Source organism: Mus pahari, chromosome 21, assembly GCF_900095145.1.
Source record: "Mus pahari chromosome 21, PAHARI_EIJ_v1.1, whole genome shotgun sequence".
Classification (NCBI taxonomy): Eukaryota; Metazoa; Chordata; class Mammalia; order Rodentia; family Muridae; genus Mus; species Mus pahari.
In genome coordinates, this window is record NC_034610.1 from 34,707,792 (window position 1) to 34,730,308 (window position 22,517).

The 22,517-nt window shown below is 40.5% G+C and overlaps 1 protein-coding gene across 1 annotated transcript in view; it reads right to left on the minus strand.

Annotated features, from left to right (window-relative positions):
- The window catches only part of Adgb (androglobin), a 133,505-nt gene that overhangs the window by 94,443 nt on the left and 16,545 nt on the right, over positions 1-22,517 (minus strand). The window contains exons 2-6 of the mRNA XM_029533071.1: positions 16,639-16,802; positions 12,594-12,686; positions 9,702-9,773; positions 8,797-9,006; positions 2,292-2,431 (exon numbers count right to left, since the gene is read on the minus strand). Of these exons, the coding sequence (XP_029388931.1) occupies positions 2,292-2,431; positions 8,797-9,006; positions 9,702-9,773; positions 12,594-12,686; positions 16,639-16,802 (679 nt within the window). The remainder of the gene's footprint in view (positions 1-2,291; positions 2,432-8,796; positions 9,007-9,701; positions 9,774-12,593; positions 12,687-16,638; positions 16,803-22,517) is intronic.

The window sequence follows — 22,517 nt, forward strand, 5'->3', positions numbered from 1 at the left end:
CACACCACAGCGTATGTTATCTTACAAGGTAGATGCTTTTTTGTTTGTAAAATAAGTGCCTGAGTGGACCCAATATTAAACTTTTACATGTATTTTGAAAGCATGAAGATATAATTTTTGTTGTTCTCTTTGGACAAGGAGGTCACATTTTAGGAAGTATTTGTTTGAAAGCTAGAAAGTTTCCATTGATTTGCTAAACATAAAATACTCATATTTTATAGTATAACTTTCTACCAACTTGTTAATACAATCTGTGTGACTCTGTTCTTCTCAAAGTAGAGCAGTTTTACCATTCCTACTGCAGGGGCTATGTTGAGATGATCATGAGGCTGCATATTAAATCTCTTGCATGGCAACTCAAGATGAGCATGAGGAATCCTTAGTGAAACTTTGACAGTAAAACAGAAATGAGAAATATCTGTCTATCCTGGCAGTGTGATATAAGGTCAGAAGTTGCCATTAACCAGAACCCATGCTCTGTGATGGTCATTTCTGCCTATGTGTGCTTTCCTTGGCTGGCTAGTATGTTTAGATGTACATTAATTAGTCAATGAAGAGAAATATCATGGACCCTTCCACCCCAGAGTAGAAGCACAGTCTATACTATGCCAAGCATGGTGCTAACATTTTGGACTGACAAGACACATCCTTTCCTTTGGAAGGAATTCATAGCCTGTCAGTGACATAGCCCACTGTTTATAGTTTGCACTGGCTTATTTAGTGGATTATGAATTCTGACGCCTCCACATTTCTCCAAGACAACATAAACGTGGTATATGGTTCCCTGTATCCCTTAAATGCCTCTGGCAGTTTCATTTTATAAGCAACTTTCCAAGCCGTATGGAAATGATGCTCTTTTCTCTCCATATTCCACATGGGTATGTAAATCATCAAAATGCATTAGGTTTGTCTGCAGAATGCTAAACCTCACATATAAAATCAAATCTGAGATGAATTTATAGAAAAACTATAAGTGATGTCAGGTAAGGTAGGTTCCCTAGAAATCTTTTTTAAAAATATACTATACTCCAATTAGTCTTTTATGTTCACACTGGCTTTGTTTATTTATTTTAAAAGAATTAATCTATTAGTCATGTTCTTAATGAATTACACAGAACCATGGCTTTATGACTAATGAAATACTGCCACAGGGTCATCTATTCAATGCCTCACCAACCTGGCAGCTCCAGTTCTTAGTGACACCAAGAGCATTAGACTTATTTTTGCCAAGCAGACATAACTGTGACTGGTGGAAGTACTTAATAATATTTATCTACCTAAAAGAAAAAATAATCTGGGCAAAGGTTTTAAACAAACAAACAAACAAACAAATCAGTTGAAATGCTGGACTGAACGCTGAGTGAAGCACATTGCCAGGAGGAATTGAGGATAACCAAGAAACTCGAGGAGGAGGCTGGCAATGTGGTGGCTGCTTTGTTATGTATCCTTGAGAGACTAAAAGAAGCAGTCAGAAGACTATCCACACAGTACATCCCTGCCACCCGAATCCTATTGCTTGCTAATGATCCTTCGAGAAGGGAAGGGCTGCGTTTCTGGCAGTGGGCTGACAGGGCCTCCTCAATTGCTACTGCACACTGCAAGAGGTTCTGGGATCTGGCATGTACAGTATATGTGAGGATGCACAGTTGCCATCACATCTAACTCCAGAATCTGGGCCTTGTTCTCACAGGGAGTGAAGTGGAAGAAAGGTTTGTCTGTAGGACATGGCTGACTTCTATGGGGGGTGCAAAAGTCTTGCAGGCAGATAAATACAAGCATATTTTCAAATATACTGAAGGAAAGGAATAGTTTTCATCATGATGACATCAGGTGACCTAATGGTGACGAAAGCTTCAAGAGAACTTTGGCATCCTTCTAAGAGCTCATGTCTTTTTAAGGCTTATGCATTATGGCTGCAAACACAGATTCAAAAACATTAATTAGATATATGTATATATTATTTAACATCTAAATGATTTAATATTTTCCCCTAAGAAACAATTTCTCTGATTAACATGAAGTAGTTTCTGTGATACACTATGCACTCCTAAAGAAAACAGAGTGCAGAATCGCTTGGAGTGTGTTTTCTTGGGGTGGATTTTGTCTTTTACTCAGTTAAACCAATACTTTAAACCCATGCTATGGTCACATTAACTTTTATATTTGAATGTTTACATTGTGTAGAAGGAAAGATTTCCTTGAGTTAATTTTATTAAAGACCCTCAGCATGGATGTCGTTGCCCCTGCCCTGTTATTGTCACACAGATAAGTGATAGTTTCCCATTACGTACTCAACATTTGCCAGCTTAATGATAGCTTTCGACAGTAGCATCGGCCAGAGTTCAAATTCATAGGATGTAGCTGGAAGCAAGAGATTATTTTCCTCATCAAATGGCAGGAAGTCATCCACTGTTATCTTTCTCCAGCAACCCTAAAGATGAGAAGAAAGCAGTGGAGTGTCATTCAATGACTGAAGGATCTGTGCACTCCTGACCATCAGCCACCATGACATATTTCCACTAGCTTTTACCTTTTTATTAAAAAAAGAACTGATGTTAACATCATATGTTAGAAAAGTGAGATACAGTTTTCAGAACTAATCTGATTGACTACTTTAGGTTCTGAAATATATTATTATAGCATGTCTATAGTGATACCAATACTTTTCCTTCTTTTGGATGCCTTTTGAGCATATAATGAAGCAAATATGTTTTGAGTAGCAGAATGAATACATGACTTAAAAATAAGATTGAATTTGCATACAAAAATGTATATTCTAAATATGTTTTAAATTCTTTAAATATAATTTTAATTACTGCTGATACAGACATATGCTTACTAATCTTATATTTCCAATCTCCATTTTTTAGTGCTCCTAGTTAATTATCTAATTTTCAATATAGAGTACCTTCCTGCCTTGGCTTTTTTCCAACAGCAAACTATCAACTCTAAAAACTCAGACAAATAAACCCTTTCTTGCCCATGTTGCTTTTTGTCAAGATAATTTATTACAACAGCAGAAATGAAATTAGGAGTCTCTTAGTGATAGAAAGTGACCATTAAATGGTGCTGCAGGAAGTAATGGGCAGCCATCACTCACTGAGAACATCATCTCCACTTCCAGTGATGAGATGTGCCAGAAATAAGTAGTGACCATTCTCACAGACGCTGATAATACTGAACACAACTTAGCAGTACCCTTAATTGGTTAAAACAATGTGTTAAATGGGCATACTTGGTCACAATAAAAGATAGCCATGGTAGGTCCTCTCTCTCACTTCGATTGTAAACCATCTTATGAAGTGGCAAACTGGATTCCCGTGAAAGAATTGTTAACAATCTTCACTAATTATACTAAAATAAAAAGGCCTTGGACAAAGTACAACACCAGTTCATGCTAAAAAGTCATGGCTAGATTGGGAATACAAGGCACATACCTAAACACAATAAAGGCAATATACATTAAGCCAATAGCCAACATCAAATTAAATAGAGAAAAACTTAAACAATTCCAGTAAAGTCAGAGACAAGACATGGCTGTCTACTCTCCCCCTGTCTCTTCAATATAGTACTTGAAGTCCTAGCTAGATCAATAACCTCTTTTCTGAAAAGGAAGTAGGGAAGAGTGGATTCCAGGGAGAAAGAAGTTCTTCTTGAAGAAAAACCTGATTTGTAGCTCTAAAGAAAACGTTCCCCTTAGAATATGATTGATCTAGCTAACACAGTATTTAAGAAGTAAAACTATATTTTTAAAACTAAATAAATAATAAAATAAACAGGACCTCAGCTGGGTATGGTGGCGCACACCTTTAATCCCAGCACTCGGGAAGCAGAGGCAGGAGGATTTCTGAGTTCTAGGCCAGCCTGGTCTACAGAGTGAGTTCCAGGACAGCCAGGGTTATACAGAGAAACCCTGTCTCGAAAAACAAAAACAAAAAAATAAACAGGACCTCATGAAATTGAAAAGCTTCTCTAAGGCAAAGGACACTGCCCAAAGGACAAAACAACAGCTTACAGGTTGGGAAAATATTGTCACCAACCCTACATCTAACAGAGGGCCAAAATATACAAAGGACTCAAGAAGTTAGATACCAACAAAGCAACTCACCCCAATAAAAATGGGGTACAGAGCTAAACAGAGAATTTTCAACCTTATGATTCTCCAGTGGCAACGAAGCACTTAAAGAAATGTTCTGCATCATTAAATCAGTATGGAAATGCAAATCAAAATGACCCTAAGATTCTGTCTCACACACAGTAGAATGGTTAGGATAAAAAACTCAAGTGATAGATAGCACATGCTGGCAAGAATGTGTAGCAAGGGAGAACACTCCTCCATTGCTGGTGGGAGTGTAAACTTGTACAACCACTCTGGAAATCAATTTGACTCTTTCTCAGAAATTGTAGGAATAGTTGTACTTCAAGACCCACCTGTACTACTCCTGGGCATATACCCAAAAGTTGCTCTACCAAACCACAAGGACACATGCTCAACTATATTCATAGCACCTTTATTCATAATAGCCAGGAACTGAAAACAACCTGGATGTCCTTCAACTGAAGAATTGCTAAAGAATATGTGGTTCATTTACACAATGGAATACAACTCGGCTATTAAAATCAAGGGCTTCATGAAACCTGAAGGCAAATGAATAGAATGAAAAAATACCATGCTGAGTGAAGTAACCCAGACCCAAAAGGACATGCATGGTATGTACATGATATTCACTTATATGTTGATATTAGCCATAAAGCACAGGATACCCACCCACTATAATCTACAGATTCAAAGAAGTCAACTAATATGGGAACTAAGAAGGGGCAGGGGAAGAAGGGGGAAGGGAGGATAGCCCGTGCCCAGGCAGAGTTCCTCCTATGCTCTGGGCAGGCAGATGCAGGAGGGCCAGACGCTTTCCACTTGGCCCCGGTGGGCATCTAAGCCACTGACCCCACTCGACGGAGGATGGACAAAGGGCAGCCCCTGACCAGCGACCCCAAGGCAACACCCTGTAACCCCGGGGTTATGGGAGATAGAGCTTAGGGGGAGAGGTTCCCACGCAGATGAAGAGTCTGTGCAGCAGGCCTTGATGAACAGAGACACTCTATGGTTTTAGAGCTTTATTGAAGAAAGGCAGGGAGAAAGAGAACATGTGGAAAGAGAGAAGGGGGAAGAGAGAGAGAGAGAGAGAAAAGGCTAGAGAGTAAGAGGGAGAGAGAGGAAGAGAGTAAGAGGAGAGAGGAGAGGAGAGAGGAGACTAAGGGGATTAAGAGAAGTAAGAGAGCAAGAGAGTGGGAGGGGCCAAACAGGCCCTCTTACAGTTTGTTGTTGCTAGGTAACTGGGGAGGAGTTTAGCCTGAAGGTCAGAAGCTTGGGACATGCTTCTCCTGTGGGGGCTGTGGGGGCGGTAACATCAACAGGAGCCAGGATTCCAGGAGACATGAAAGAACTCCTTCCATCCCATGTAGGTGAATTATCACCACCAGGTCCCAGGGTTCAGACCTCAACTCGACTGGAAACCAGACTGTCTTTGCATAGCCCAATGCCCCACAAACTAACAGGGAGGGCCCAAAGGAAGATGCCTGAATCTCACTCAGACAGGGAAATAAAATAGAAAAATAAAATAAAGTTAAAAAATAAAATAAAATCAGAAAGTGGGCGGGAGAGGAAATGAGGAGAGAACTGTAGAAGAGGAATCACATGAAGAAAGAGTTGGGGGAATGAGAATAGAAATTAGTGGGGGTTGGGAGGAAGGCATCTCTTGTATGGGTCAGAGGAGTCTCCAAAGAGTCTATGGGGTTAACTCTAGCTGAGACTCCTAGTAATGGGAGATATTGAGCATGAGGGGCCACTTCCAGTAGCCAGGGAAGATTCATAGTGCAGGAATAAGGACATCAATCCACTCACAAACCCTTCAACCCAAAACGTATCTTGCCTACATGATGTGCAGGAACAAAGATGGAGCAGAGACTGAGGGAATGGCCAACCAACTTTAAATCCATCCTATGGGCAAGAACCAATCCCTAATATTATGAATGATACTGTGTTATTCTTGCAGATGGGCACTCAGCATAACTGTCCTCTGGCAGTTCCATAACAGCTTCACCAAGCAACTGCCTCAAACAAATGCCACAGACCAATAGCCAAATATTAGACAAAGCTTGGGGAGTCTTGTGGAAGAATTGACAGATGGATTGAGGGACCTAGAGGGGATAGGGACTATGTAGGAAAACCAACAGAGTCAACTAACCTGGATTCCTGGGGGCTCCCAGAGTCTGAACCAACAACCAAAGAGCATGCATAGGCTGGACCTAGGCCCCCTTCACAGATGTGCAGCTTGGTCTTCATGTGGGTCCCCCAACATCTGGAGCAGGGGCTGTCCCCAACTCTGTTGCTGGCCTGTGGATCCAGTTCCCCTATCTGACATCAATAGGAGAGTAAGTGCCTAATCCTGCAGTGCCAGGGTAGAGGAATACCCAGAAGGGGCCTCCATTTTCTGAGAGGAGAAGAGGATGGGGGAAGGGATGGGGGTTTGGTAGGGACTGAGAGGGAAGGGCCATGATTGGGATGTAATGTGAATGAAAGAGTAAATGAATGAATGAATGAATGAATAGGAAAAATATATATGAATCATGACTGACTTTCTAAATATGCTAGTATTACAAAGAACTCAGATCTTCTATCTTGAACATGTTAATAGTCTTTGAATTTGCTTACTAACTGAATATGAAATAATAATAAAATTAAGCATAGTATTTCCTTGGGGGATACAGTGACTAAAGAATAGAAGAAGATTTCTACATTACCATTGTTTTATATCTTGAAAGCATTGTTCACTACATTGAATTAGTGGAGTAGCATGCAGAATCTATTTAAAAGGGAGGATTGTAAGTGTTGCTTGATGGCCGATTCCCCCAGAGAACAGGACAGTTCAAGGCCATCCTACAACATGAGTTCAAGGCCAGCCAGTGCACATGAGACCCAGTCTCAAAAAAACGATACAGTAGAAAGCAAAACAATGTGGCAGCCTCTTCTCCTGGATGGGTTCAGGAAGTGAAGGAAGCGCTGGGAAGGGGCATGGGAAAGAGATGGGCAGTACCCAAGCATGTTGACGCACTCCACAGCCCTAGAAACTTTAAGGTAGATAATAGTGTGAATGAAAATATAAAGATCAGTGAGAAATAAAAACGAAAACCATTTTTCACATAAATACACTGATCACAACTGGGATAAGTTCTTGGTCTCAGTGTATGTGTTATCTGTTTATTAGAGGCAGATGAGAGCGCAGAGACAGAGGGAGGCTGACCTCAGCATTCTGTAGCTCAAGTGGGAAGCAATAGCTGAATCGGGAGTCAACGCAATATGGAAATCATAAGGTACTTGGAAAGATGGTTCGTGTCCCTGTATTCTGTCATAGCCAGGTAGAAGGGGAAAAATCCATCTCTGTGCTTTATGCACTGTTCCAGTGTGGTGACCCAATACCTTTGCTTTCTGACGAATGCCAAAGAACCTGGTACAACTAGTTGAGAATCCAGGCTGAACATAATGTGAACATTTTCCTGAGAAATAATATTCTGGTGAGAAAATCAAAATTACTTAATGTTCTAGTCCTGGGGACTGGAAGGTCTGGACCTAGAACTTTCCAGTTCGGCAAGCATCTACGGTTCAGCGCCCATGCTTGACTGGGTTCTTTTCTTTGTTTTAACTTTTTTATTTTGAGAAAGGGTCTCATTAAATTGCCCACCCTAACCTCGAACCTATTCTGTAGCCCAGAAAGGCCTCGAACTTCAGGCCTTTGCCTCTTGAGTTTGGAAGATTTCGGGCATGTGTTACTAAAGACAGTCTTTTAAAAAAAAAAAAAAAAATCAGAATTTTAAACATCAGAGGCCTTGAGGAAATGTGTTACCGCTAAGAAGTTACAAAGAAAATGGCTCTGAGAGACCCCTGCAAAGGAAGAACAGGATCTCAGGGACAAGACCAGATAATGAAATTGCGCTACAGTGAAATAAAGCATGACAGAAGAGGAGAGAGAATGAAGAGGAGGACCAGCCAGGGAGGGCAAAACCGCATCTGTAGCAGATCACGATGACAGCGGAAGGGAGCCAAGGGTATTTTTAGGAGTGTGTTTTCAAGAGCTTCCCAGGGTCAAGCAATGAATAGACAAATATGAGTATGAGTAGTGCATAGGAACTGGAGAACTTTCATAACAAAAAACAAAAAGCATAAAAGGTTTGTGTCTGGAAAGGGACAAGAAAGCAGAGGTGGGGAGAGTATATCTTCTCTCAAAGAATTTACTTAAATTCTTTACTAAGAATAGTAATGCGCGCGCGCACGCGCGCGCGCGCACACACACACACACACACACACGCGCGTGCGCGCGCGGTTGTGGATGGAGCCCTCCTAGCTGGAGACTGCTTCAAAAGTGGTAGAAGTTCTTTCCCCAGATGAGAGACAGCTGATTTTTATCAACTGGAAAAACAAGTAGCCACCAATCTCTTACATGCTGACAAAAATAACCTATATGGAAATCGCTGAGTTTCCCTGTTTGCCTGTGAGCAGCACCCCTTCAGGGCGCTCTTTTGGATGAGATCACTGAAGAATCGCTGGAAATCACGGAACTCCACCTTTAGTCTGGCTGCCCAGCCGCAGTCCTAGAAATCTCCGATAGGCGGCTAACCTTCCTAGAGAAAACCCAAGGATGCCTGAGAGGACTAAATACAGTGGTTTCTTTTATTCTGGCTTCTTGTTTTATAGGAAGGGCAAATGAATTCAACTGCACAGCAGTTTGAATGACTTACCATCCAGTAAAGCTTGACGACATACTTCCCGTAGCTGTTGAACAAAGGCATGTGACCCTTCACAGCCTTGCAGAGAGAGTATATGTGTTCCCAGGGTTTCCAGGGCAGAATAGGAACTTCTCCCAGATTTCCCTTATGGTAATTGCTCAGAATGCTGCCATTGAATATCTTCCACACAGCATAGATTTCGCTGATAATCCACCGCATAAGCTGATTGCAAAACAGCGAAAGTCACTAGTATTGTTAGGTCATTTTAAAATGATACTGCCATTTTAAGTGAAATATGATAAAAGTATGTTTCTAGGAGTGATAATAAATTTTATACACAGTATAGTCATTATTTTGATTTCTGAATTACAGAAAAAAATGGGCCTTGATTTTTCTTTTTGTGGTATGATAAAAATAACATAAATGTAAAAGACCTAAAAATGTTGACTTGATACTGACTTTGAGTTAGCATGTGTGCATGTGTATATGTTTATATACATAGACATATACATATACTCATGTATACATAGATCATGCATACACACATCTATGTGGGGGTGGGAGACAGCTAACTGCTTCAGAGAACACTAAGAATTTTTAGAACAAGTAAGCTAAAATGGTAAGTAAGCAAACGTTCTTAATTTGATGAATAGTCCATTCTGTGTGTATGCATATTGAATCACTAAAATATGTACCATAAATACATAAGTAGATACAATTTTCAATTGACAGTTACACTTCAAAGATGTTTGGGGGGGGAAACCAAACCAAACCAAACAAAACAAAACACCCATTCAACTGTACCAAGACTCAAAGGTGAACAACAGTGAATGCCAATGGCTGCCCAGGAGCTTTTTACATAGACTGGCAAAAGGTCATTCCTCAGTGGGGACAGTGGGCCCTGTGGCCCTACCTACCTCACTGCAGAGTAAATGCTCATTTGCTGAAAATAAGTCAAAGGTGATTTCATTTTTCACAACTACAGGAGTCTGAAATTTAAAAAAAAAAAAAAAGACATTTATTTGAATAAAAAAAATAAAAGTAAAAGAAACCTAACTTATTAAAAGACAGTTTCATGAGAGAAATAGCCTCCCGAGGGAAAACCACACCCACTAGTCATCTAATACCAAAAGTCCTGAATGATAGAATCCTCTCCAGAATGTTACAGATCACCACGCTTTATTGAGCCAACGGAGAGTGTATTAAGTGCTCTAGTGGGCTACAGGAAAACCAGCTAGTACGGGGGGGGGGGGACTCTAGGCAGCCAAAAAGAGCAGGATTAGGGTCTTTAAAGTCAGAGGCTGAGATTACATCACACTAGGTGAAGGGCTTTTACTAGGTAACCTTTGATCTTGTAAACCATCAGCAAGGCCATTCCTACAGAGGAATCAAACCATGTGTATGAACAGGGACCCTGTCTCAGCAGGGGACCAGGGCCCTTTCTGCTATTGTAAAAAATAAACCCTGCTATAAAGTGTAGTGAACAGTATTTGTTTACAAGCAAATGTGGCTCCCAAGGGTGGGGGCAGGGCTTTTCTATTTCACTGAAAAGCATACACAGGAGTAGCATTATTCAGACTCGGAAGGTTAGACTGAGGAACAGATGTATATGCATTATATATGTATGCATGTATATACATATACATGTTGCTATATGCTTATATATGTATATATGCATGTATAAGCATATAGCAACAATCAACAAGAGAAGTATGTGAAAGTGTTTGGAGAGAGGAAAGAGAAGGGTCAAATGTTACAATTTAAAAAAGAGAGAGAGGGAGAGGTTAGTTTCATGAAGGGGGGTGTCATGGGCCACATCTCACATAAAGTCTTGGTTGTATGAGATTTTTTTTGTCGTTGTTTTATCCTTACTTATGAGTATATTTAATGATTCTGAGTATGACATATCTTGGAGTCCTATTCTAGAGATTTTTCTTAGTTAGATTCTTCCCTTCTGGATGCTCTGCACCACCCCATTCCAAGATGCTCTGCACCACCCCATTCCAAGATGCTCTNGATGCTCTGCACCACCCCATTCCAAGATGCTCTGCACCACCCCATTCCAAGATGCTCTACACCACCCCATTCTAAGATGCTCTGAACCACCCCATTCTAAGATGCTCTGCACCACCCCATTCTAAGATGCTCTGCACCACCCCATTCCAAGATGATCCATCTAGGAGAAGCCTTTGCAGAGGACGGGCAGCAGTGTGCAGCTGATGGTCTGTTGTGACACATGTGGGTGCGGAGGTTCTCAGTGAAGACTGAATCTATTTTTAATATAAACTTAATTAACTCTTAGTCCTGAGGTTCACTAAAAAGTAGAGGTCATTCACAAAACACCTATTGATTCGATTTGTAAAACCATTTGTGTCAGGGGGCATCAATGATTAATTTACAGTGAGCAGACCAAGAATTATTAAAAATCCTATCACTTTCAAGTGCGTTATGCAGTCAGTGGAGATTTATATTCATGTCAGTATTGCCCGATATTGAAATTGATTTAGAAACATGTTTTGTGCATAATGGTCTCATGTGAAATGTCTTACAAGGAAGCATTCAAAAGACACTGTTGTTTTAGTAAATCACTGTGAACATAGATAGAGCCTTTTCCAATTAGTAAGAGGACTGAATTGCATTTTCCTGCATTAGTACCAACTCTGATGGAGGCTAACACTTAGAAGAACAAAAATTACCTTGTGTGGAAACAGAGACTCAATAGACTACAAATACACAGGAAGAATAGGCTCCATTACAACTCTTTGACTGGTATTAATTACTTTACCCTACTGGTGTTCTAGGCATTCAATGAAAACAGTAAGAAATTCAGCAAGGGGAAAGGCATTAGTGATAATTAAAACCCTAGAGACAAGAAACACACTCAAATTAATGTGGCTATTAAGATGTTAGACTAGAGCAGCTAAAGACTTGAAGTGTGTGAGAGCTGTTTAAACCAGAGGTATCTCCACAGATACTTGATCCCAGTGGCTGAGTATGGAGTCTAGAAGCGAAGATGAGCTTCAGAAGATGCTGGGAGGGTGCCTGGGAGATGGGGACTCATGTGCAGACCCCTTGGGCTGGAAAATTAATGCCAATAAGTGTTAGAGGAAACAGTCTTTCATTTCCTGTGATTTCAGGCTGAGAGGCAAAACCTGCCAGTCAGAAATAGTGAATGATTTTGAGTAACATTTTTGGCTATCATTTGGCATTTTGTATAGGCAGTGAAAAACTCAAGGCTGTAGACAAAAATACAATAATCTCCTTGACATCTGTACAAGATTTGTTATTATTCTGTGTGTGCGTGTATGTGTTTGCAAGAGTATCTTTGTGTATGTATGCTGTGACATGTAAGTGGTATATGAAGCGGCCAGAGGGCAGCCTCGTATGTCTTCCCCAGTCACTATCTACTCTGGGTTTTGAGTCAGAGATTTTTATTTTCACCTGAAATTCACTCATTCGGGTAGGCTGCCTGGCTAGTGAGTCCCAGAGATTAGCATGTTTATCCATCTCCAGTGCGGTATTTACAAGCCACATCTGGCTTTTTAAAGGGGTTCAGGGATTGAACTCATGTCCTCATGCTTGCACAGAAAGCACCCGATCAACCAAGCATCTCCATAGTCCCATCAATAAAGGAATTAAAATATACTGATAAATATTAACTTCTGAGTTAGAGGCCAAAAGGCAATTACTTTTGCTGTAAACTACAGGGAAAACATGTAAACTACTAGAAGACTGGGAACTTTGGTCAATAACATATTCCACCCTTGTAGGTAATATATATTTCATTCACTAGTGAAAATAATTCTTACTCTGCTAAATATAAAATCTTGCGGACGTTTCCAGGAGAATACTTTCAATGACTGTGGTAATTCAATCTTTCCCTCAGGGTCTTCGAAAAAGTGCTAGATAGAAAAGAAAAACTTAAATTGAACTTTTTCCATGTGGCTTTATTACAATAAAAATCCAATCTTAATAACAAGCAACTAATATAAATATTAGATCGACATATTTGTAGAATTGTGTGTGTGTGTGTGTGTGTGTGTGTGTGTTTCATTTGTCTTCAGAAATACTCAGTGGGATATTTAAATGCTGAAATTCAGAGTGTCCAGGGAAACAACTAGGCTAACTGCAGATCTTCCTTTCTCCAAGCACAACCCATGAGTCTCATCCACAGCTTTGCAGCAGACCACATGATTTGGCGTCTGCTCACTCTCTGCCCCTACTCCCGCGGAAGTAAGGAGATCCCAGTGAAACATTCTGCTCCCCTTCCTCCTGTGGCTCACTAAGCCCCTCCTCCTCGCGCATCCCCATTCCTAAATGTCAGCTTCTAATAAAATATGTAGAAACACATTTTTAACCCTATTGGTCATATCTACCAGAACCCCAGAAGAATTTCCTATTAGGCAACACCCATCCACCAAACACTTCAAAAAATCCAGAGAATGCAATAGCAACCAAGGAATAAAACACCTACCCCCAAAAGAACAAACCAGATATCTGCATTTAGAATTACAATATTCCCAAACTCATATGCCTAGACACTAGCATAAAAACACAACCTCCACTGAGCCCAGGAGCTCTACAACAGTAGGCTCTGAGTATTGTAACATAGTTGAAGCACAAGACGGTGATCTTAAAATACTCTTTATGAATATGATAAAGATCCTTAAAGAGGAAACAAAACAAATAAATCACTTAGTGAAATCTATCCACATACAAACAAACAGTAGAAGGAAATGAAGAAACAGAATTAATAAAGAAAACTCATACAGGGGAATCTGGAAAGAAAGAATTTAGGAACTTGAACAGGAACGTCAGAGGCAAGCCTCACCAACAGAATGCAAAAGATGGAAGGGAGAATCTCAGGCATTGAAGACACCATAGAAGAAATGGATATCAAGGTCAAAGGAAAGGTTTAATCTAAAATATGTCCTGGCACAAAACATCCAGACAACCTGAGACATTATGAAAAGATCAATCTAAGGATATAATGAGTAAAGGAAAGAGAAGAAACCCTGATCTACAGAAAATATCTTCAAAAACTTACAGAAGATAATTTGGCTAACCTAAAAAGGAGATGCCTCAAAGCTACAAGAAACACAAAAAGTATCAAATCGACTGGCCCAGAAAAGAATGTCTCCTCCAAACATAGTAGAAACATTAAATGAACAGAACAAATAAAGAATATTAAAAGCTACAAGGGAAAATGGCAAAGAACCTTATAAAGGCAGACCTGTTATATGTAATTGGTCAGTAAAGAGAAAAAGATAGAACTTGAGGATTGAATGAGGGGGTCTCCGGAGAGACCAGGAGGAGAAGGAGAAAGGAGACAGAGAGAGGAGGAGGTACCATGAGAGCCTGTGGCCAGGAGAAGGAAATCCTAAGGATAGGTTGATGGAGAAAAAGGCAGCCCGGGAGAGACTCACACAGCAAGTAACAAAGGAGTGGGATAGAAATAGAATACGTTGAGACCTGCTCAATCTAGCCTGACAGCTGGTACTGAAAGTACCAGGATGTTGTGTCTTTTATGTTGCCTAGCTAAAATAAATAATTCATAATTCATTTACTCACTGGTGTGACCATTTTAATATCTGACAAAACCCCAGGACCTAGTATAAAATTAAATACTACTGTTCTTAAAAAAAAAAGACAATGAAATGACTCCTAATAATATTCTGTTATACTTATAGATTAGTGCCTGCTTCAGCCATCATCAGAGAAACTCTCCCGAAGGAAAGAGATACAGAGATCCACCGCCCGCCAATGGTGAGAGATCTGGAACACTGAGCCCTAAACAGGAAGTTTCCATTAAATCCCAACCCTCAGGCCGCAGGGGACCCTGGGGAAGAGGAGTCCGTGAGAGTGTAAGAGCCAGAAAGGGATGGAAGACACCAAGGAAACAAGGCTTTCTAAATCCATGTGAACAGACCTCCTAGGAACTCAGGGAGACGGAAGCAGCACGCGCTGGGCCTACAAGGCTCTACTCCAGATGGTACCCAGAGATGGAAGGAGACATCAAAATACGCACCGATCGATCCATCGATTCCTAACCCAGGAACTGGGTTAATCTCCAACTGATAACCACTTACAAATGGAAATCTAGACTTCTCCAAAGAGTCTCACCAGGAAGCAAAGAAACTTATGATCAGCAAGAGACAGCCAACCCAATGACATCTTTAGAGGATCTTTTTCTTACAATGCCCTGTGAGGGAGGGCCTTTTTTCTTTTTTAACTTTTGTAAATTATTTTTTACACACACACACACACACACACACACACACACACACACACACACACACTCACACGCACACATTCTTTTCTGTTTTTACCCTACAGATCCTTTGCATATGTTATTATGGCTTTCAGTTTAGTGTGTTTATGGGATTCCTAGGTGTGCAAACAAATGGGTATGTTTCTTGTGCCTTCTGTTCTGTTTGTCAAATTCTGATGTTGTTTTACTTATTACATTATATTATACTTCATTTTCAGATTATCCCCTTAGAGCATGCTTGCTTTGTAATGAGAGAGAGAACCTGGGTGGATCCAGATAGGAAGTGGGGGAAAACTAAGATAAGAGAAACTATAAGCAAGGTGCACTGTGTGAGAAAAAATTATTTCAATAGAAGAAAAACATAAAAGAATAATAAAAAATGGGGGAGATGGCATGTGGTCTAGACAGAACCTTGACTATCAAGTAAAATTTGATTGTGGACTATTGCTGAGATTCACTTTAAAATATCCATATCACAAACTTTTTGAAATGCATGCAAAATGACCAGAATGATTCAATTGGCCTATTTATTTGCATAGAACAGTCTCAAATAATACATTTTAGCATTTAAATTCTGTTACCATGCTGCAGAGTCTCAGTGACCAGAGCAGGAATGATATTTAAGCAAGGTAATTAATTACTGACTTTGTTAACACTTTAATGGCCAAATTAGCAATGCGTTAGGCAAAGCGTTCTTAGCGCCCTACCTAAAATGACTGGACCTTTAAGACTCAAAGGGTCTGTGAACCCTTTAAGTTCAAATGAAGATGAGATGTTATAACGCTTAGCAGCAACTTAAAGCTTGTGGGGATCTGGTGTTTGCTTGTGTGTGGCTTTGCGTCTCTGTTGACATGGCTATCGTTCAGATTTTACAGCAGTAGGCTAGGTTAGGCAAATCCACAGTTAAGCAATGGAGCTGTGTGGCAATCTAATGAGTCAATCCAAAATGTGAAGAAACTTTGAGGGGAGGGCAAAGGTGCTTAAAAACTGACAGTGACATAAGAAACAAACACACAAACAAAAGTCCTTTAGGAGCTCAGAGGGCTTTTATCCAGTCATAGTAAAAATCACTTGCTGATCAGACTATAGGATGTATCTGTGTTGTTAAAACATAAATCTGTTTGGAAGACGGGAGGAAAACAGAGAAAATGGAACATTAGCCAACTCTCTGTTTCATTTTGCAGCATCTCATGCCAGTCAAAGGCTGAACATCAAATGCCAAAGTAGATACCATGCGTCTTTTGCTATTGGTTCCCATTGCCCGAACCAGTTGCTCATTTGTCTTTCAGTTTTCCTTGTATTTCATGAGGATACCATTATCTTTCTTCTCAGACATTTTCCCAGGATAACAAAGCTTAGGGAAATGAAGAGGGGAAGGGATCAAAGGGAAAGCAAAGGTTTCCTTTTGGAATGGAGATCGGAGAGAGGAGTGTAAACTCCTACTAACACTTGTATCTCATTATTAACGAGCCAGGGATACAACTAGGGGGCAGAACTTGTCTAGCGTGGGCAAGACCCTGGCCTCACTCCATGACTGCAAAACATGCAACCACTAATCGGCAGCCTCAGTCATGCCTACTCACAAAGATGGGGCTCTTGGCGGTCTTGTCCTTCTCCTTCCCGCCTTTGCCTGCATCCCACTTTTCAGCATTTATGTCTGCCTCGCTCCACTCCGGCCAGATCGGGAACTTTCCCTTCTTCTGTTCAGAAGAGCCCGGTGGCACATTGCTGCCAAAATGGTAGAGATTTGAAAAGGTGAGTTGAGAGTCTTATTTAAGACTCTTAAACTACTGAGATAAAATAGTGAATTGCATAGCATAATTGAATGATCTTGTCAGTAAGGTGCATTGGGTACACTTGTCAGTAAGATCACTAACACCTGACAATTCTAGACACAGAAAGCACCACAAAACATTTTTAACATTTCAAAAACATATATTAAAAATTTGTCCCCACTGACTAATATAGGACTCAAAAATTGGTGTGAACAGAATACTACCTAGTTCATATAAACATAAAATAATTAAAATATAATTCATGCTCATGAAAAATTTCTTACAAGAATAATAGGTTTTGGAGTATCCCCACAAATGTGATTTTGGTTTTTCTATATATAAAAGTAGGAAATGGTCATCATTTTGATTTAAAACAATGCTAAATAAAAAGTACTTCCTGTAATCACCACATTGTTTACTACCATTAGATCAATGTGAAAACTGTGATTTTTTTTCCTTTTCAAAAACTCATTGTGTATACTATATATTCCATCCATTCTTATGTATGTCCCATGTCCACAAATGCTTATCTATTATTTTAATTATTGCATTATATAATATGCAGCATATTACAATATATTAATATTTAGTATATATTATTATATTATGATAGCATAATGATTTCATAATATCCATTTTCTATTACACATTTTATTTAACTAAGTATCAATATTTGGAATTTCAAATTTGTGAATTTTGATTTTAAAGCTTTTCATTTTTTATAATTCAATTTATTTATTTTTATTCCATGTGCATTGGTGTTTTGCCTGCATGGTGTCTGTGTGAGGGTGTCATAACTTGGAGTTACAGATGGTTGTGAGCCGCCATGTGCTTGCTGGGAATTGAACCCTGGTCCTCTGGAAGAGCAGCCATTGCTCTTAATCTCTGAGCTATCTCTCCAGTCCCAGCATTTCATTGTTATAAGCAAAACTGTAGGTTTTGTTGCTATAAATCTTGCAGTTTCTTTTCTTCTTTTCTTTTTCTTCTCTTCTCCTTTTTCCTCTCTCTCTCTCTCTCTCTTTTTTTTAAGATTTATTTATCATATATGAGTACACTGTTGCTGTCTTCAGACGAGCCAGAAGAGGGCATCAGATATCATTATGGATGGTTGTGAGCCACCATGTGGTTAATGGGATTTGAACTCAGGACCTTCCAAAGAGCAGTCAGTGCCCTTAACCACTGAACCATCTCTCCCTTCTCTCTCTTCTTTTTTCTCTTTTCTTTTCTCTTTTCTTTTTTTTCTCTTCTCTTTTTCTGTTCTCTTCTCTTTTTTCCCTTCCCTTCCCTTTTCCCCCTCCCTTCCTTTTTCTCCTCTCCTCTCCTCTCCTCTCCTCTCCTCTCCCCTCCCCTCCCCTCCCCTCCCCTCCCCTCCCCTCCTTTTCTTCTTTTCTTTTCTTTTCTTTTCTTTTCTTTTCTTTTCTTTTCTTTTCTTTTCGGTTTCTCCTAATTGTCAAGATCTTTTTTTCCTTTCTAGGCCCCACCCTGCCTGCTACACAAGGAAACCCCAAGAGGAAAAGAATGAGTTCAAGGTGGAAGCGATTGGGAGGGGAACCTCACTAGCACCCACAGAGGCTCCAAATTGACTGGTTCCCAGACATTTTTGTTGTAACCCAGTGAGCTAGGCAGGAGGCCTTGTCCTAGGCTCTACCCCACAGTATTACCCCTGATGCTCCCTGGGGAGGCCTGAGCCTCACACCTGAGCAACCCCGGGCACTCAGGGCCCCGCGCTAGCTCTAAGTCCTTTCTGTGCCCACTACAGTCTTCGGATTCCACCATCCTACTGGTTGACAGTGCTTTTGTTGAAGTCACCCCTTCTACCTCAGTAGAACTGGGAATCTGGGCTGGCCTCTGCTGAGGATATTCCAACAAAGGTTTCCAGACTTGTGCTTCCTCTCAAAACCCTCTGAAAGGCAAGAATCGTCCAGATTCCAGCTGGCCATTGCTTTGTAGAGGGAGATAGAGGAAATGTTTGGCAAACATGCTCTGGGGACAGCCACGTTCTGCATGAGTGGTGACATGTTCCTCACCACAGCAACCAGGAGCCAGAGGGTGACCGGAACTTCATTCACTAGAAGTTCCCATTACAATGCTCAAGAGTTAGGCTCAGCTTCCTCATTCCTCCCTGTCTGGAGCCCCAAGAGTTCACACTTCCGGTTCAAGAGCTTGCATTTTTGCTATGCTGTGTTTCAGCATCCTTTGTCACTGTCTCCTAGAGCCGAGCCGGCACCTTCATGGCTGCTTGCAGAGACTGGATGGTTTGTTCCTTTTCTCCTTTGTGTTGAAGACCTTTCCCCACATGCATTAAAGCAAAAGATCCCATGATAGTGCCCAGCCTTGCTTTGGCAGACACTGTTGTCCTCAATTTTTCCTCAGTTTTGGGTCCCAAGTTCCCCATTCTTTTTTATAGGCTTTCTAGTTTTGTTTTTGTTTTAAATCTCAGTCTTCTGTGTGGGTAAAAATAATGTCTGAGGATATATGCATTGCTTTTAAAAAAAATCCCTAAGTAGTATATCACAATATACAAGAGGTCAGGAGGCAAAGAATAAATTTTCAGGAAAACCAGAACATCCCTTACTCTTAATAGAGAAAGCCAGGCAAGTACCAGGCGAGGAATAAGTCTGTACATTATTGTGTTCTTTTGAGTGCTGCCATAAGATATAGGTTAAAAGAAAGGATGGTGTTGTGTCAAAAAAGAACAGAGATAAAGTTACCTCCTTTAGAAAGTGAACAGTTTCTTGTATTTTTTGTTTTTTTGGTTGGGGTGGGGCAGGATTTCTCTGTATAGTCTTGGATGTCCTAGAACTCCCTATGTACCAGGCTGATCCCACCACCTCTGTCTCTCTGGTGCTCGTATTAAAGTGTGTACCACACCACACAGCTCTAGAGGGTTAACAGTCTTCAAAACTATTTTTAAAAAGAAGATTTCACTTTTAAAGAAATAAGGGCTCTTGTAATACCTCTACCTGCAGTCTGCCTCCATCTGCGGTCTGTCTGCCTCCACCTGCAGTCTGTGTGCCTCCACCTGCGGTCTGTCTGCCTCCACCTGCAGTCTGTCTGCCTCCACCTGCAGTCTGTCTGCCTCCACCTGCGGTCTGTCTGCCTCCACCTGCAGTCTGTCTGCCTCCACCTGCAGTCTGTCTGCCTCCACCTGTAGGCTGTGTGCCTCCACTTGCAGTCTGTCTGCCCCCACTTGCAGTCTGTCTGCTCCCACTTGCAGTCTGTCACACGTAAGTCAAGGCTTCCTCTCCACACTCTTGAACTTTGTAACTAATTAGCTGCCTTTTCTCAGAACACATCAAATGTATTTCAATGACAATTACTATTACTTTAAAAGATTCCAGTTAAGAGCATCAAACCCGTCCTTGAGAACAATGTTCAAGTGGAGCCCAAGGTCAAGTAGATTGAGGGCTTCCTCAGCATGGTGTATGTGACTTGGAAGTTGGCTTGCAGGAGCTCTAGCATAGCTGAGATCCTTTTCAGTATGAAAAGTACCTTGTGCCTGGTATCATTGATTCTAAGAACAAGGTCATTTTTAAATGTGATTTATATTTTTAAATTTTTTATGTGCAGAACTGTTTTGCCAGAATGAATGTATGTGTACCACATGCCTGGTGCCTGTGGAAGTCAGAAGAGGGTATTGGATCTCCTGGAACAGGAATTATATATATTTGGTTATGAACTCCCATGTAGTTACTAAGACTAGAATCCTGGTCCCCTGCAAGAGGACCACATGCTCTTAACCACTAATAAAGGAGGATTTGGGAATTTGGAATAATAGAAAATACATGTTGCCAAGTTTTGGAAAATTCAAACCAGCAATATCAAAACCTAAGAGTTGTGCATAATTAATTTCTCTAGCAATACACCCAAATACTAACTAGTAGATAGCAGCATATCATTAAAAGCACAAGCTGTATCAAGTTTTCAAATATAGAATTTGAATATAACACATTTGATGGAAACTTTTTTTAAAAGAAAACTTATTACAAGTTAAGGGAGAAGATTTGTAACATAAAATCTGGATATTTCAAATGGTTAAAATGGAATATATATATATATATATATATATATATATATATATATATATATATATATATATATCTACAAACAAACAAACAAACAGCGCAAGCAACAACAACAGCAAAAGCCCAACAGCGTTAGGAGGGAGGAAACATTTCAGATAACTGAGTAGAAAGCCAGCTCCCATAGAAGAAAAGCTAAGCCAGGAAAGATGCTGCTGGGGAGGAGAGCAAGCATGAGGAAGTGGTGCTCAGTGGCTGAGGACGATCAGTACCCTGATTACAGAAAGCATTTGTAGATAGTTGTGGGATGGACGAAACAGTTCAGTGCATAAATATTCACTGGGAAGCGGATTCAAACGGGGAAAAGTGCAGCTTGAGGAATTGAAAGTCTAGCTATCCCAGAAATGTCATGAGGAGGAGGTGTCAATAAGGAACAAATGTCAGAGCCACTTGGAAGCCCTTAGCCTTGAACTAAGTTTGGTCCTGTACTCCCTGTAGCTTATGGTATGGCAGGCTGGGCAGCTGGAACAGAGACTGACTTCCACTCTGAGTACAACATTAGAGATGGTATTTCCCATATGGCAGAAAACTCAACATTCTAGCATTAAGATTTGGAAGGAGGGGGGAGTTGTGGTCAAAACTTTAGAACATAGTAAATGTTTTTATGTTGGAACCAAGTGCTAGGGGCCTCTGCTGGTCCACTGGCTATTCTGTAGCTCGCTTGTAGCTAGGTTTTGAGTTTCTGGAGAGAGACTAGGGCCCAAGAGAAGAGAAACAGTCTTTAGGTAACTCCCAAAAGCAGCCATTTGTCAACTGATTAGGTGTCCTCTTGGGAGTGTGGCTCAATTGGCTTCAGCAGTGACTTAGAGACCTCATCAAACCAGAAAATGATAGCAGCTGGATGGCAGGAAGTAGGTGTCAGACCCCAGAATATCTACAAGAGATGAACAGAAACTACAGAGCAAAAAGCATATAGATATCCAGGAGCAGTCAGCGTCTCAAAGAGAGAGAGTTAAACCCAAAAGAAGAGAAAAGTAATAATTCTAAAAGCATTTAAACTGAGTGCAATTAGATTTCTCAAAAAGGGTGAAAGGGGCATTTCTACTCAGGAGTAAGACTGGAAAGGCATTAAACAGAAATTCAGATGTGAACAAGACCTTTTTTTAAAAAAAAAAACTCAGTAGTAAAAATTTAAGAAGTTAATTATTATAAAATAACAAAGAATAGATAATCTATTGCTATGTGTGTGGTGGGGGAGGTGGTTGTCAGAAAGAAGATGATTAAAAGCTGGTATTTACCTAGGAAGAAAGAAACAAAGTGCGGAGTAGACATGAGAATAGACTTTAAAATGTAACACAGGCAAACTGGGGCTTCCAGAATGATAAAGATGTTAGAATGTGGAAATGGGGATAAGGTCATTAGCATGTTAGAGATGATTTAAGAAATATGTAAAATTGACAAAAGATTTATTTTCAGATCGAAGCTTAAGCATTTTTTTTAAAAGACGGATAGGAGGTAGGGATGTGGTAATCTGAGCCTACATACTAGGGTATGAAATGAAAACATAGTATAGGGGGTGTTCGCCTGGCAGCAGTCCCCAGGCTGATCCGGCACCCGGCACCTTTCCCCACCCGAGGAGGGGTGTTCGCCTGGGAGTAGTCCCCC